Source organism: Pseudorca crassidens, chromosome 8, assembly GCF_039906515.1.
Source record: "Pseudorca crassidens isolate mPseCra1 chromosome 8, mPseCra1.hap1, whole genome shotgun sequence".
Lineage (NCBI taxonomy): Eukaryota > Metazoa > Chordata > Mammalia > Artiodactyla > Delphinidae > Pseudorca > Pseudorca crassidens.
Genome location: NC_090303.1, coordinates 87,721,816 through 87,739,933, shown reverse-complemented (window position 1 = coordinate 87,739,933; position 18,118 = coordinate 87,721,816). Strand labels below are relative to the sequence as shown.

Genomic DNA, 18,118 nt, shown 5'->3' with positions numbered 1-18,118 from the left:
GAAAGTGAAATCAGAAAAACACTCCCATTTACATTGCAACAAAAAGAATAAAATATCTAGGAATAAACCTACCTAAGGAGACAAAAGACCTTTATGCAGAAAATTATAAGACACTGATGAAAGAAATTAAAGATGATACAAATAGATGGAGAGATATACATGGATTGGAAGAATCCATGAATCTTCGATTGGAAGAATCAACATTGAGAAAATGACTCTACTACCTAAAGCAATCTACAGATTCAATGCAATTCCTATCAAACTACCACTGGCATTTTTCACAGAATTACAACAAAAAATTTCACAATTTGTATGGAAACACAAAAGACCCCGAATAGCCAATGCAATCTTGAGAACGAAAAACGGAGCTGGAGGAATCAGGCTCCCTGACTTCAGACTACACTACAAAGCTACAGTAATCAAGACAGTATGGTACTGGCCCCAAAACAGAAATATAGATCAATGGAACAGGATAGAAAGCCCAGAGATAAACCCATGCACATATGGTCACCTTATCTTTGATAAAGGAGGCAGGAACGTACAGTGGAGAAAGGACAGCCTCTTCAGTAAGTGGTGCTGGGAAAAGTGGACAGGTACATATAAAAGTATGAGATTAGATCAGTCCCTAACACCATACACTAAAATAAGCTCAAAATGGATTAAAGATCTAAATGTAAGGCCAGAAACTATCAAACTCTTAGAGGAAAATATAGGCAGGACACTCTGTGACATAAATCACAGCAAGATCCTTTTTGACCCACCTGCTAGAGAAATGGAAATAAAAACAAAAATAAACAAATGCGACCTAATGAAACTTAAAAGCTTCTGCACAGCAAAGGAAACCATAAACAACACCAAAAGACAACCCTCAGAATGGGAGAAAATATTTGCCAATGAAGCAACTGACAAAGGATTAATCTCCAAAATTTACAAAAAGCTCATGCAGCTCAATAACAAAAAAACAAACTACCGAATCCAAAAATGGGCAGAAGACCTAAACAGACATTTTTCCAAAGAAGATGTACAGACAACAAACACATGAAAGAATGCTCAACATCATTAATCATTAGAGAAATGCAAATCAAAACAACAATGAGATATCATCTCACATCAGTCAGAATGGCCATCATCAAAAAATCTACAAACAATAAATGCTGGAGAGGTTGTGGAGAAAGGGAACACTCTTGCACTGCTGGTGGAAATGTGAATTAGTACAGCCACTATGAAGAACAGTACGGAGGTTCCTTAAAAAACTACAAATAGAACTACCATATGACCCAGCAATCCCACTACTGGGCATATACCCTGTGAAAACCGTAATTCAAAAGGAGTCACGTACCAAAATGTTCATTGCAGCTCTATTTACAATAGCCAGGAGATGGAAACAACCTAAGTGTCCATCATCGGATGAATGGATAAAGAAGATGTGGCACATATATACAATGGAATATTACTCAGCCATAAAAAGAAACGAAATTGAGCTATTTGTAATGAGGTGGATGGACCTAGAGTCTGTCATACAGAGTGAAGTAAGTCAGAAAGAGAAAGACAAATACCGTATGCTAACACATATATATGGAATCTAAGAAAAAAAAATGTCATGAAGGACCTAGGGGTAAGACAGGAATAAAGACACAGACCTACTAGAGAATGGACTTGAGGATACAGGGAGGGGGAAGGGTAAGCTGTGACAAAGTGAGTGAGGGCCATGGACATATATACACTACCAAACGTAAAATAGATAGCTAGTGGGAAGCAGTCTCATAGCACAGGGAGATCAGCTCGGTGGTCTGTGACCACCTAGAGGGGAGGGATAGGGAGGGTGGGAGGGAGATGCAAGAGGGAAGAGATATGGGAACAAATGTATAGTATAACTGATTCACTTTGTTATAAAGCAGAAAGTAACACACCATTGTAAAGCAATTATACTCTGATAAAGATGTTAAAAAAAAAAACCTGTCACATTTACAGAAATCAATTTGTAAAAATTAAAGTCTAACAAAGCCAATTTAACAGTAAGAGGTAGAGAAACATGCACTGCTTGGAGAATTCTACATTGGTATAACTACTTTAAAAATCAATTGCAAGTAAACTTTAAAAGGCACAACATTCCTATCCATACACACACATGCACCCTAAGAGCAAGGCTTCCCTACCTCCTGGGCATCATGGCACATACAGAAAATAATAGTACTTTTATAGCACAGCTAGGGTATATGAAGGTGGCTGCATGTGGCTAGAAGGGACTTGCCGAGAGATTCTGACTGCCCCAACTGGCTATTCCAAAGGCTGAAATGTTTATCTTAGATATACTATAAACCATTCCAGGGGTTAGGAAACTGTCCTAGAGAAATATATACAAGAATCTTCATTGCTGTAAGGTTCCCAATAATGAAAAACAAGAAACAACTTATACCTTGTCTATCTATAACAGAATGAATAAAGTATGATCTAGTTATATAATAAAATACTATGACAGTAGTAAAATTAATAAACTAAAGTTATAGCACATGAGAAAATCCAAAAATACAATGTTGAATGAAACACTCCAGTAGTAGAATAATACATATTGTATTATATAATTATAAGTTAATTAAGCAATTATATAATTAAAATTAATAAGTAAATTAATTTACTTAAGCCTTAAAATATTCAAAGGACAATACAGTTTGGATGTGTAAACATAAAATTTATATATAAATATAAATATATATAAACTACATGCATTGTTTCTATTTGACAAATGCCCAAAATATGTACACATATACATACATACACATAGTAAAAGTATGAAAACATACAGGAAAAAGATACAGAACAATTTCAAAATAGCAGCTAACCTCTGGGGTAGAAGGGAGAGGAAAGAATTGGGAAAGAAGTCATGAATTCATGGGAGCTTCAATTACATGTGTAATGTTTTATTTTTTTAAAAAAGAATCTGGAGCAAATATAGAAAAATAGTAAGATTTATTAATCTAGTGGGAAGTACATAGGTGATGGTTATATTGATCTCTGATGCATGAATAATGTAATATTCATATTTTATAATACATATTGATTATAAATATTTTAATAAATACAGAATACAGGCACACCTTGTTTTACTGTGCTTCATTTTATTGTGCTTTGCAGATATTGCATTTTTTACAAATTGAAGGTTTGCAGCAAGCTTCAGTCAAGCAAGTCTATCAGCATCATTTTTCCAACAGCATTTGCTCACTCTGTCACATTTTGGTAATTCTCACGATTTGTCTAAACTTTTTCATTATTATTATTATATTTGTTATGGTGATCAGTGATCTCTGATGTAACTACTGTAACTGTTTTGGAATGCCACAAACCACAGCCAAGTAAGATGGAAAACTTAATGGATAAATATTGTGTGTGTTCTGACTGCTCCACTGACTGGCTGTTCCCCTCTCCTCAGGCCTCCCTATATCCAGGGACACAACAATACTGAAATTAGGCCAATTAATAACCCTACAATGGCCTCTAAGTGTTCAAGTGAAAGGAAGAGTCAGTCAACAGGGCAAACTTCATTGCTGTCTTATTTTAAGAAATTGTCACAGCCTTCCCAGCCTTCAGCAACTACCACCTGATGATCAGTCAGCAGCCATCAACTCCAAGGCAAGACCCTCCACCTTTTTACTTCAGTAAAAAGATTACAACTCACTGAAGGCTAAGATGATGGTTAGCGTCTTTTAGCAATAAAATGTTTTTAAATTAAGCTATGTATATACATTGTTTTTTTAGACATAGTGCTATTGCATACTTAATAGACTACGGTATAGTGTAAACATAACTTTTACACGCACAGGGGAACCAAAAACTTCCTGTGACTCACTTCATTGTGGTGGTCTGGAACCAAACCCACACTACCTCTGAGGTATACCTATATTTATATTCTGTATCTTTTTCCTGTTTGTTTTCATACTTTTACTGTGTATATGTATGTATATGTGTATATAGGCTGTACATGTGTAAATGCAGACTATATATATTGTTTCTATATATTGATCCATATGTCTGTTTTTGTCCCAATACCACACTGTTTTGATTACTGTAGCTTTGTAGTATTGTCTGAAGTCTGGGAGGGTTACGCCTCCTGCTTTGTTCTTTTTCCTCAGATTTACTTTGGTAATTCTGGGTCTATATATTTATATATGTGTATATGTTATACAGTATTTATTCATATTTATAAACTATATTATTAAATACATTTTTATACATTAAAAATTAATATTTTTCTTAAAATAAACTCTGGTCTTGCTTCATTTTTACATTTAGAAACATATGAACTATTAGTTCTATTTTGTCTCCCTTGTATATATTCCTCAACTCTACTTTTGACCAATCATAGAAGTCAAAGATATTTAATAAGAGCAAATGCAAGGATACTTCAGAAACAGTTGATTTAAAATAGTAAGGGAGGGGACTTCCCTGGTGGTAAAGTGGTTAAGAATCTGCCTGCCAATGCAGGGGACACGGGTTTGAGCCCTGGTCCAGGAAGATCCCACATGCCGCGGAGCAACTAAGCCCATACGCCACATCTACTGAGCCTGAACTCTAGAGCCCATGAGCCATAACTACTGAGCCCGCCTGCCACAACTACTGAAGCCCGCATGCCTAGAGCCCATGCTCCACAGCAAGAGAAGCCACCGCAGTGAGAAGCCCGTGCACCGCAACAAAGAGTAGCCCCCGCTCACCACAACTAGAGAAAGCCCACACGCAGTAACAAAGACCCAATGCAGCCAAAAATAAATTAATTAATTAATTAAAGAAAAAAAATACCAAGGGAGGTCCTGTCCTGAGGACAGAAGTAACTCAAAAGGTGTCAAGATTCTGGAGAATCAGATCTTCACTATTCTAGACATTTGAGTTCCAAAAAGAGAAACTTCATCTCCTTTTATTAGGATTCATAGCTCCCAACGCATGTAAAGAGAATTTTTAAAATATCAGACCCAAAATTCTTAAGATAAATATCAAGTCTCAGAACAAGGTTTGATGAAATAAAACACACATCAAGAAAACAGCAGCAAAATAAAAAAAAAATCATCTCATTTGTGATCTCTTTAAGTTTTATTGCTTAACCTATGCTGGTTCCAAAAAGGAAGGGAGTAGGAAGTCCAATTTCATTATAGTTATATTCACAGCAATCCCAGCAGGAGTGTAAATAAAATGAATAAAGAAGCCACAATGAAATGCCTGTGTATCTTGGGAGTAATCGCTCAGTCAAAACGTTCCAAAGGCAATTTGCCAAATAAAAAGACATAATGGGAATCCAAAAGCTTAAACCAACATTTTACTATAATTATTGGCTTTTCTCCACACTTCGCCCATCCTTCTACCTAAGTTATAGTTGAATTACTGTTTCTAAATTAGACTTTAGTTCCCTGTATATTACAAAATACTGTGACTGATGAGAATAATAGAAAAAAAGGCTTGCAAAATACATCTTTTACATATTCAGAGTGAGGACAGCATGAGGCCAGCCTCCAACAATTACCATCTTGGTTGAACCTGGACCAATCACTCAACCTCCCTGGATTCAGTTTCCACATTTGTAAAAAGAGTTTTAAAAATAAGCCTTGATTAACTGGAGTATAAGCAGTTTTTCATATATTTACTAGCATAGGTGTCCTCTTATGCAAACTGCCTGTTCATATTTTTGCCTATTTTTCTACTTGCTTGCTTCATTGATTTATAGGGATTCTTTATATATTCTGAATACTTAACGTCTGTCAGATAAATGCCAATCTTTCCATGTATATAGACTCTTCTGTGAATTGCACATTTGCCCAGTTCTTTATTATGCCATTGCTTTTTTCATTATTATGTAAGAAAATTAAGTGGATGCTAATCATTTTCCTCTTAATGCGTTGCTTGCTTCTGCCAATCTGTGCCTTGATTTTGCATTTTGTAAGTAAATGTTTTATTTTTTAATTAGATGATGCATAGACATATATAATTCCATACTTTTAGGATAACTTAAACACCTGATAATACACTTAAATATGTCATATAAATATAATAATCTTAACAGTGACAATATCAGTGTTGTCACTGATAATGACAACAGTACCCGCCCCAACTACCTTGTAGGACTGCTGCATCAGTTGAATGATATAACGTATCTTGCAAACTGTAACATGTAAACTATGATAAGATCACCTCTCAGGGACTTCCCTGGTGGCCCAGTGGTTAAGAATCCACCTGCCAATGCAGGGGACATGGGTTCGAGCCCTGGTCCGGGAAGATCCCACATGCCGCGGAGCAACTAAGCCCATGTGCCACAACTACTGAGCCTGCGCTCTAGGGCCCACGAGCCACAACTAACTGAAGCCCGCGTGCCACAACTACTGAAGCCCGCACGCCTAGAGCCCGTGCTCCGCAACAAGAGAAGCCACCGCAATGAGAAGCCCACGCACCGCAATGAAGAGTAGCCCCTGCTCACCGCAACTAGAGAAGGCCCACACGCAGCAATCAAGACCCAACGCAGCCAAAAATAAAATAAAAAATAAAATTAATTTAAAAAAAAGAATAGAAAAGTCACTCACAACTCTACCTCTAAATAAGACATCTGAAAAACGACTCACTCACAAGCCATCAAAGTTCTCATTTAATTAATAATAATCTGAAAGTTTTCAGGAATCACCTCTCACTTTAATTTATGGCACCCCGATGGGAGATCTATTCTACCCAGGGATTCCCTGTTGCAACTTCCTCTATAAAAATGTCAGTTCTAATGGATTACACCCTCAATCCTACTATTTCACAAGATGAGAGAGGAGCTTTAAGAGCCTATGTTAAATTCCCTGCTGAAAATGACTATTACTTTCTAGGCTGACTTGCAGAGCACTTCACAAATAGACTCCCGGGACTTACTGTTCATTATTAAGAATAAGACAAAATTTCTGTCCTTTGTTATAGTGTATTTCTTCAACCCCACACTTTTATATTTACTTAGTAACAGTTTATGCAGTTCTCTAGATAATTTACATCTTCCTCATTTACACAATCCCCTTTAATAATGTGACCCGGATTAATATAGTCCTAAAAACTAGAACTGCAAAGACTTCACACATAATTTCAAGAAAGTCAAATTTTTATACACTGGCTCCTAAAAATAACTTAAGTCAAGAAGATAGGTAGTGCAGAGTGTGATAAGCAGAATAATGGTCCCTGAAAGATATCCATGTCCGAATACCCAGAGTCTGTGAATATGCTGCTTTACATGGCAAAGGAGACGTTGCACATGAAATTAAGGTTAAGGACCTTGAGATGGGGAAAGGATCTTGGATTATCCAGGCGGGAATCAATTTAATCACATGCGCCCGTAAGAGAGGAAGAAGGAAGCAGAAGAGTGGGTCAGAGAGATGTGAGGTGAGAAGGATGTGACCTGAGAAAGATGTGACCCACCATCCCTGGTTTTGAAGATGGAGGAAGGGAGCCACAAGTCAAGGAAAGCAAGAGCCTCTAGGAGCAGGAAAAGGCAAGGAAATGGATTCTCCTGCAGAACCTCTGGTAGGAACATAGCCCTGCCCACAGCCTTCATTTTAGCCCAATGAGACCCATGTCGGACTTCTTACGGACTTCAACTGTAAGATGATCAATGTATGGTGTCATTTGTTGCAGCAGCAATGGAAAACTAATACCTAGTTTTTGGTTGTTGTTTTTTTCTTTAAGATTTTTTTTGATGTGGACCATTTTTAAAGTCTTCATTGAATTTGTTACAATATTGCTTCTGTTTTATGTTTTGATTTTTGGCCACGAAGCATGTGGGATCTTAGCTCCCCGACCAGGGATCGAACCCACTCTCCCTGCACTAGAAGGCAGAGTATTAACCACTGGAACACCAGGGAAGTCCCATAATACCTTATTTTCAGGAAAACAAACTGAGCATACTCTGGAACCCAGCTACTATTTGTCAGCTGTGTCAACTTAAACCCATTATTAACTACCCTCAGTCTTGGTTTTCTTATCTGTAAAATGGGGCTAATAGTGCCTCTCTCATAAGATCGCTGAAAGGACTGAATGAGTTAATTCATGTAAAGCACTTATTTCTACTGTTAGAAGGTACTAAACACATCTTAACTACTGCTACTATTGACTTTAATCAGTAATAATTTAATTACCTTCTTTTTCAGTCACCCCCCAGAAAAATCAAGAGATCGACAGTCTTCCAAACAAGTCAAGGAAATGAGCTTTTCTAAAACGAAAGGTTTGTGCACATATCTACAAGCCGTCTCCATAATGGTCCCAAGCTCCACTCATCTATCACACAGTTCTTCCAGAGTCATCCCCACAGACTGCTGAAGTCAAAGTGTCACTATGAACTCCACTCAGTGATAAAGGCTATCTACAGGGCCTGACAGGAAAAGCGCGCAAAGAGGAAGAGCTGTCTTATTAAAAATAACAAATGTTGCAAAATTAGTTTCTACTGAAATTTGCCATCACTGGCATTTTCTTCAGCTTTTTTGGTATTTATATTTTTCATTTTCAAAATGCCTGACCCATCATCTCTTCATGAACAATTAAAATTTTTATTTCACTTGGCCATTGACTCAGCAACATTTATGTAAATTGATATAACCAGGCTAAGCAATAATTCACATTATAAAAACACAAAGATCTAACAATTGGTAATTTCCACAAAAGGTAGAGGTAAACTACAGATCAAAAGTATTAATGCATTTTCTATTTCATAATTCCACACTCTCTAACAGCTCAAAGCAGTGTCAAAATTCAGAGAACAGCAATATTACAACAGAAAGGGGGAGAAAACAAAACCTGTTAATTCCAGGAAGAAGCTTGAGCACAAACCTCTGTAAAGTGTCATAATAAAAATAAGTGCTTGGGTTTTAGGAAAAAAAATCAGTAACTAAGACTAATAGAAAAATTTATTATAAAGCAATTCCTATACATTTCCTACGGTAAAAACAATACTCTTCAAGATTCCAGGCCTAAATAACCCTAAATTTTAATTAAATTGTATTTTATAAAGTAATTAAATATGCCCCAGCAACAATATACTGTTAGGCTCTCAAAAGAATCACTTTCAGTTAGTTGCACAAAACACATTGACTGAATCCAAATTATTTTTCTACCTCTTCATCATTTCAAGGTCTATAGGACTACAGAACTAGTAGGAACTAAGTTTTATCTGAAAAGCCAATGATAATCAATATTACTATTTTCTTTAAAAGGCATTGAGAACTTTAGCCGTCACACAAAGGCAACTGTGGGACAGCCCACAAAAAAACATCCCGTCACCTTCTCCCTAGCCCAAAGCTGCGACAAACAGGGCAGGTGTTCGCAGACCCCAGAAGGTCTGAATCCAGCTGAGCTGAACCTTCTGATGGGGCAGGTCTGAGCCACTCCAGAAGAATTCCCTTAAATCTTTGCATCCATATTCAAAGTACACCTTCCCTCCCCCAACTTTAAATATAGGCAAAAATGGCTCTCCTCTGTCTTATTCAACACAGTATTAGGTTGCGTAGGAATAAACAATAATCGTTTGTGGATATGTCCCCAAAGCGCACTGTGTGTGTCCGCGCATGCACACACACACATGCAGGCACATGTAGACATGGAGAGGCCACTGGAAGATATAAGAAATCAAGATATAGGGCAGGGGTCACACACTCAAAAGCTCTCAGACCAGGAAGGTACTACGTGCTGCAGCTGGGTAAAAGCTAACAGGATCAACAGAAGTTACAGCAAAACATCAAAACAAAAAGCATATGCTCCGTCAAAAAGCATTCAGGGGATTTCCCTGGTGGCACAGTGGTTGAAGGTCCGCCTGCCGATGCAGGGGACGTGGGTTCGTGCCCCGGTCCGGGAGGATCCCACAGGCCGCGGAGCGGCTGGGCCCGTGAGCCATGGCCGCTGAGCCTGCGCGTCCGGAGCCTGTGCTCCGCAATGGGAGAGACCACAACAGTGAGAGGCCCGCGTACCGCAAAAAAAATAAAAATAAAAAAAGCATTCAAATTCAACTTCAGAAAAACAAGCAGTGCTGGTCAAACAAAACACAGCTGGAGTCAGCAGACAGGCCAGCTTCAGCTGACAGTTTTTAAAACTGATAATGCAATAGGCCCAACCAATCATCTTCTGTCTTCTTCCCTCTGAGGGCAGCAAAGGGCTGATCACAGGCTCCAAGGCGGTAACCTCAGGCCCTCCCAACCCTGGCCGTGAAGGCTTCCCCAGGCCTGGGCCCAGGAACCGCAGCCCAGCAAAAAGAAGTTGAGTGGCTGAAGAATTAAATACTTACCACTTGAGCTTCCGGGAGTAGAATACTGAGAGGTATCGAGGAATTTTCGAGGAGTAGGAACGTTTGTAACATCAAGCAGAGGAACAGGAGAAGCATCTTTCACGAGGGAGCTGAAGGGGGAAAGTAGCAGTAGTTACTTAGCGCTTTCTCCAAAATCAACTTAAGTCCAAAAACATGCCCATCCTTTATTGCTTTCCTTTTGTCATGAACCCTCTTTATACTCTGACTTCAAATATCTCAAGTCTACTTCAAGTAAAGTGTTGGTCACAGACAGGGGAATAAAAATGTATTTGAAGGATTCCAAATATCAATATTTACATTTTAACTTTTTATTACAATACTAGGTTAAAAAAATAGTTTAAGTATATTCTGATCATCTGATGACCACCTTATAACCAAATTCTGCCACACGCTTCATTACCCCCTTTGTTTCTATATTAAAATTATTTTATCAGCAAAGAAAGATCAAATAACACCTTACCATGATAACTGAATGAAAGTTAAGCCTAGATTAACTTGTGTCTTTCAAGCTGGACCTTTCTTTTTTTTTTTTTTTTTTGACATATACTGGGAGTTCACTGCACTTAGTTTCCTTTAAAAAAAAGATTCATAAATTTCATCAAGTTGAGAATCAGGTTTATAAAAGATGATTTAAGGAATCACAAACAGGTTAATTCAGTATTTGATTACCCATTTCACCTTTTCCAAAAAGGCCTAGCAACTCATCTTAATAATTAACTTTGGAGTCTCCAAAATAAACACATTAGCTTTAAATGACACAAAGACTATAAAAAACCAATTTTCAAGATAATTCCCATTTACAGGCATCTGTTAAGTCCAAGAATGTAGGCAGTGCCAAGGCAAATAACACCTGTGCCCTACCCTGAAGAAACTGAATCATCTAATCACATTGCATCTCTAACAGAAAGGCTTCTCGAACTCATGTTCCAAGGATAGACAGGTCAAAGCCATAGTTCTCACCTCCTTCCAGTCCCAATAACATCACCAGTAAGAATGGCTACCACGGAAGTGATTCTCAAAGTGGGCTGTAAAGGGAGGGCAGACAGAGGGGAGCAGGAACAAGACTACACCTTCAAGAAACCTTCCCCCAAATGGGAGAAAAAAACGTGTGGAAGTTTGAACATTGACCCCCTAAGTGATATATCCCCATCTCCCTCCCACCACTCCTTTGAAACTTCCACATGCAAGGTACATGTATATTTCTAAGCTAATTAAAAAAAAAAAAAAAACATGTTTCAGAAAACTTTGAAAAACAAACTTTAGGTTAAAAGGCAAAATTATCTTTCAAGGTGTTATTTTTATCTAGTGTTAATGTTTACAGCCACTGTCCTAGGCCCGGAGGTTAACTATGGCAGTCATTAGCTTCTCCCTTTTCACTTACTACAGGGAAGGGGGAAGCATTACTCAAACAAGTCTCAGCCTCTGTTATGTGCTTGGCACTTCACTCAGTGCTGAGCATCCAAGTATGAGTAAGATATGAGCTATACCCAACTTCATGCATTTCCAAGTGATGGAATCATTTGCAGACTAACGCGAAACCTCAAGTGAGGAATGAGACATAAAAGTAACAGCAATAGCATTTCCCAGGATCTGAACTGACACAGTTCCAGTGACTCTATTCCTCCAATACAAAGCTGTAAGTTCCTATTTGCCTACACTATCTTAAGAAAACCCAAAAGAGCCTTCAAATCCACTGACTGGCTACAATAGTCTAATCATAAAATCAATTTGATCATATTTACCCGTTCATCTCTTCTATACTGACTACTGTTGTATTCTCATTTTTCTCCTCAGCCACCTCTCCTTCTTCTACCTGCATTTTACTCACAGGTGGAAAACTAGCTCTACACATCTCCCCAGCCTCTGGATACACATGCCCAAAGAGACAAAGGATAACCACCGATGTTTACAGTGCTGTTACTGAATAATTAGGAAGAAGTTAATTTTAATTTTACATGATAGAAAAAAGATTTGATAAATTTAATAAATATATCCATAACAGAAGTGGAGGAGTTATTTTTAAAGCATTAATAAATGAAGGTATCCATTAGCAGGAAATTCAGGTACATAGCTGGAGTACTGCCCACCAAGGCTGTAAATGAGGCAGCAGTTAGTACAGACGTGTGTGCACAGTGCTATGTATATCTGTAAGTATAATACCCACTTCTATAAATACAGATGTGCACATGATTCACTTTAGATTAAAACCTACAATCATTTTCTCAGTTTCAACCTAAACATGTATTTCAGTTAAATATAGGGTGATAAATGGCCTGCCATTTTAACTCTGAAAAAACATAACCTGCTGACTTTATTATCAGAGCCAGAAGGGCCCTCAAACTCCATCAATAAACTCTTAGAAAGTCAATTTACTGTAAAACTATTTGCATAGACTCTTTTCTCTTTCTAAAATTTTCCCTTGGGCTTCAATTTTCTCCTTTGTGAACACTAACCCAAAGGCAAGTAACTCTGGAAATGACTTCTGGTTTTTCTCTTGTTCTTTTATGGAAGGACTTAGTCTCAAGAGTTCAAGAAACAGGGGGCACACCCACTCATGTAGTTACCTCAGACGTGAAACTCAACAGAAAGGTACCTGCTACTATAGAATATCACATATCTTAGTTTCCATTTCAGAAGAGAGAAAAGTTGAAATAAAGAAATACATACATCAGAAATAAAGTTGAGAAGTATTAATTAATACCTTCAAAGGGTTTTGAATCTCTCAGAGGAAGTATTTTTGAGAAAAATAAAATAAAATCAAAACTAGATTGTTCTTAAAAGGAAAGAAATAACAAATTTGGAGAAAATGTGGAAAAAAGGGAACCCTCATACACTGTTAGTGGGAATGTAAATTGGTGCACCACTACAGAAAGAAGTACGGAGATTCCTGGAAAAATTAAAACTAGAATTACCATATGACCCAGCTACTCCACTTCTGAGTATTTATCCGAAGAATACAAAAACACTAATTCGAAAAGATACATGCATCCTATGTTCATAGCAGCACTATTTACAGTGGTCAAGATACGGAAACAACCTCAGTGCCCATCAACAGATAAATGGATAAAGAAGATGTGATACACACACACACACACACACACACACACACACACACACACACACACACACACAGGAATACTACTCAGCCATAAAAAATATGAAGTCTTCCTCATTTGCAACAGTATGGATGGACATTGAGGGCATTAGAATAAGTGAAATAAATAAAACAAAAAAAGACAACTCTAGGATTTCACTCATGTATGGAATATAAAAACCAAACACAAACAAAATAAATGAGCAAACCAGAACAAAACAAATAACACTAATACAGAGAACAGAGTAGTGGTTACCAGGGGGAAGAGGAATGGGAGGAGGGCGGAAGAGATAAAGTGGGTCAACTGAAGGGTGATGGATAATAATTTTTTGGTGGTGAGCACGCTGTAGGCTGTAGTGTATACAGAAGTCAAAAGATAATGTTGCACACGTGAAACTTATATTGAATACAATGTATAAACCAATGTTACCACAAAAAAATATTAGATTGTTCTTTGAGTTTCTAATTAGTACGAATCCTCTGAACAGCTTTATTTCAAAGAAATACTGATAGAAATTATTTTTCTTCTTAAAGATCTATGATTACAAATTTTTATTTTAAATCCTTTCAGAATCATTCACAGCCGAGTTGAAAAAGACAGGTGATGCACATAAAATCCTTCCCAGTATAAGACAGGTCCCCAAAATCAGTAATTGTATCTTGTAATTGAGTGGTTTGCTATTTAATAACCACATGGTGGCAGACAGGAAAACTATAAAGCAAATTTAACCATACCAAAAACAACCCCCCACCACCGTAACTCCTAGGACTTTCTGACCATTCAACACTCATCCAACTAGTAAGGATCTACTTCAAAATGTGTCTGATTTCAGTATTTCAGGCCATGAAGTTTTTTTTTTTTAAGAAGGGTTAGAAGTGCTAACAGCTTATTAAATATTTGCATTTTAATTATAACTTATTTCTATTCCTTCACTTAATAATAAATATGTCCAACTCTGCCCAAAATTCACAGCAGCAGGTCATTTGGTTGACTTTAGTCAAACTGAAACTTAACAGAGGTGAGTTGAACTTTAAGTTGTAAATCTAATAACTAATATATTCACCCTATAACCCCAAAAGCTGGCACAGGACCTGTCAAAGAGCAAGTGCTCATAGTTTGTCAAATCAAACTCAGCTGAGAAGTGTCTGTCAAATATAATATGCCCTTCGTAAGAAAATGTAACAGAATAATGAATCAGGAATGTCTGGCACAGTAATTCTCTATAGTTCTAAGATCTGCCTGAACGTACAGAAAGAATAATGATTCAGAGGGTAGAAAAGTCAAAAACAGTCATGGTCTCAAATGATAAACCAAGAGGGAAGACATGCAATACAAGATAAGGTGAAGCTAAAACCTAAGCAAAGCAGGAAGGCGAGGGGAAGCACTGAAAGATAACAAAAAGAAAACAGACATACATAAAAAGAAAAAATTAGTTAGGGAGCAAGAAATACAATGGGGTGATCAAGTATTAAACCAGGATGCATGCAACAAGTAAAAGGATTAACCTTTTTTAAAATAATTTTTTATTGATTTTATCTGCTTATAAAGGTATTAAATGTTCTTTTTTGAAAATATAAAGAAAATGAAAATAATCTAATTATAGTATAATGTCTTTCAAAACATTTAACAGAAAGGAGTCTGTCCATCCCTACACACACACACACGCACACACACACACACACCCCTACTCATGCATACACACAAAAATGTACACATGATTTTCAACATTCTTTGGATCACCCTGTATAGAATATTAAACCCTAGGTTTTCCTTTTAACAGTAAACATGTTGCCATTTCATTAAAAGTTATCTTCAAAAGTATTATCAGGGCTTCCCTGGTGGCACAGTGGTTGGGAGTCTGCCTGCTAATGCAGGAGACGCGGGTTCGGGCCCTGGTCTGGGAGGATCCCACATGCTGCGGAGCAACTAGGCCCATGAGCCACAATTACTGAGCCTGCACGTCTGGAGCCTGTGCTCCGCAACAAGAGAGGCCACGACAGTGAGGCCCGCACACCACGATGAGGAGTGGCCCCCCACTTGCCACAACTAGAGAAAGTCCTCGCACAGAAACGAAGACGCAACACAGCCAAAAATAAATAATCTTTTTTAAAATGTATTATCAATAGTATTATTATTAAAGTAATAATACATGCTCCGGTGAATACATTCCCAGTGCAGCAGGTATGAAATAAGTCCTTCTTTTCTATTCCCTGCCACCCCATTTCCATTTCCCATAGGTAATTACTTTTATCATTGTTTTTCAGCATTATCCTTCTAAGAAATCATTTACACACACACAAATTTTTACATCTATATATAAAGGATATATATTTAAGTATATATTCTTTCAATTCTTACACAAATAGATTCATAACATACATGCTGTTTTTCACCTGGCGTTTTTGAACCCAAGAATACACCTTGGAAATCTTTTCCTATCAGCACTAAGAAATCTTTCTCATTCGTTTTAATGTCTAGTATTACACAGCATGGATACACCATAATTCATTTAACCATAGTCCTCTTGAATATTGGGCTTGTGTATTTTTGTTGTTCTGCCCAAAATGTTCCAGTCAACATCCTGTTACATGTATTTTTATGAAATGGTACTATTTTTGTAGGATGTGGACCTAGAAAGCCTCCCACATACATATTCTCCTATTTTTTCCTAATGCTAATAAAGTTGCATCATGTGATTTTTTTAAACCAAGTTAGAATTTTTTGTACATAATAACAGGTAGGCAGCTAAATTTCTTTTCTTCACACAGCTGATTGTATCAACACAAATTACTAAATAGCCTTCATTCACTTCACTGAACTGAACTACTGTTTTAAAATATTGAAGTTTCATATATCCTGGGGTCTGTTTCTAAATTCTATTTCCTTCCAACAATCTGATTTTGTGTTTGCATGTCTGTACTGTTTTGATTAAAGTAGCTTTATAATATACTTTAATATTAGATAAGGAAATGCCTTATAATCTCCCTTCTCAATTTTTTTTTAAACAATCCTTATACATTTATTCTTCCATGTGAACTACAGATTTGACAGTTCCAAAAATCTCAACTGAGATTTAACTGGGACTTAACATCTTTATGAGCTAAGAACATGGAAAGTCTCCCCATTTATTCGGGTTTTGTTTCACAGCCTCCAAAAACCATTTTTATTTTTTCCATACAGGCATGTATCCTTCTTTTATCAATTCTACTAGTTTCCCACTTCTACTTCAAAAATATCTGTTCTACTTTATATGTATTAAGTGCCTTCACGTGACTTCTTTTGTTTTCTCCTTCAGTAGAAATCTGTGTTTCTGTGTTTGTTTTTGGATACCAACAATTGGAACAGTCTTTGTATTTGGAGACACTCTCCATGGTCTGGGTCAAAGCAAAAAGGGAAGAGGGCCTGGCCCTTCTTCCTACTATACAAGTTGACATGTCTCAAGCTCAAAGAATTGGATGCTTCCAGCCAAGACTTTGAATCTTGAAGAAATAAAGGCAAGATGCAGCAACATTTAGAGATCATTCACTTGAGTTAAAAATCCAGCAATTGTAGGCATAATGCAGCAACCCAACCAGACCCTTCCTATGGCTTATCTATGATGTACGCTCAGCTGCTGCAACTCCCTTGGTCCCTCCAGGGTTTTAGAGCCTGATTATATAGACTTCCTTTCCTTAGATTCTGTGACCTACTTGATAACTTTCCACTAAATTTCTTTCCTTGTTTTATTACGAGGACTGATGTCTGCTATTTGCTATCAAGAATGCTGGCTAAAACATCATCCTTTGTAATAAAAATTATGTTTTATTTGATTCTGTCTTCTCTAGTGACTTTTCAATATAAAAATCTTTAAATATACATATCTAGGTTAATAAACACAAAATTAAATGAATTAAACATTTTCTCTAATTATTAATATCCAAAACTTCTGACATCTTAAGAATTCAGCACTCCTTTGCATCTCCTGCTTATCCAAATTTCCCAGTCTCTACTAACTTAATGTGGTGATATAAATCCTGTTTACTATTTTTTTAACATCTTTATTGGAGTATAATTGCTTTACAATGGTGTGTTAGTTTCTGCTTTATAACAAAGTGAATCAGCTATTCATATACATATATTCCAATATCTCCTCCCTCTTGCATCTCCCTCCCACACTCCCTATCCCACCCCTCTAGGTGGTCACAAAGCACTGAGCTGATCTCCCTGTGCTATGCAGTTGCTTCCCACTAGGTATCTAATCCTGTTTACTATTATAGAGTATTCTTCAACCACATAGACCTTCTTTTTCAAAAATAGTTTTCAGCTTATATTTTTGATCTTACAAAAATATTTTTCAGTTATTTATACGCAAATTTACATATTTAATGCTGTGCAGTCAGTCCTGGCAGCAGTTTCAAACCACCTACAACTTTATTGTTCTCAAGTTGCTGATTTTGGTTTACATCTTATAGTTCATTTTTGAGTATTTTTCTCAGAAAAAGAACACTAGCTTTTCATTTTGTGTTAATTTATATCTGTTTTGTCTCTGTGTTGCCTATGTCCACTTGGCTGGGTATAGAAATCTTTGGTCCCAATTCTTTCCCATTCAACGCTTTGTAGACTTTGCTCTGCTGTCTTCTTGCATTTCATGTTCAGCAAATCCCAGTGAACCTGATTTTTACTCCTTTCTGTTTATCAGGACTAAGTTTAACTATATAAAACAGAAGACCCAAATAGCCGTGGCCTGAGTAAA

At 37.0% G+C, this 18,118-nt stretch overlaps 1 protein-coding gene across 2 annotated transcripts in view; it reads right to left on the bottom strand.

The window, feature by feature from the left end:
- Window positions 1-18,118, bottom strand: part of EXOC4 (exocyst complex component 4) — an 804,198-nt gene that overhangs the window by 727,535 nt on the left and 58,545 nt on the right. For both annotated transcript variants that reach the window (XM_067747055.1, XM_067747056.1), the window contains exon 5: window positions 10,271-10,380. In XM_067747055.1, the coding sequence (XP_067603156.1) occupies window positions 10,271-10,380 (110 nt within the window). The remainder of the gene's footprint in view (window positions 1-10,270; window positions 10,381-18,118) is intronic.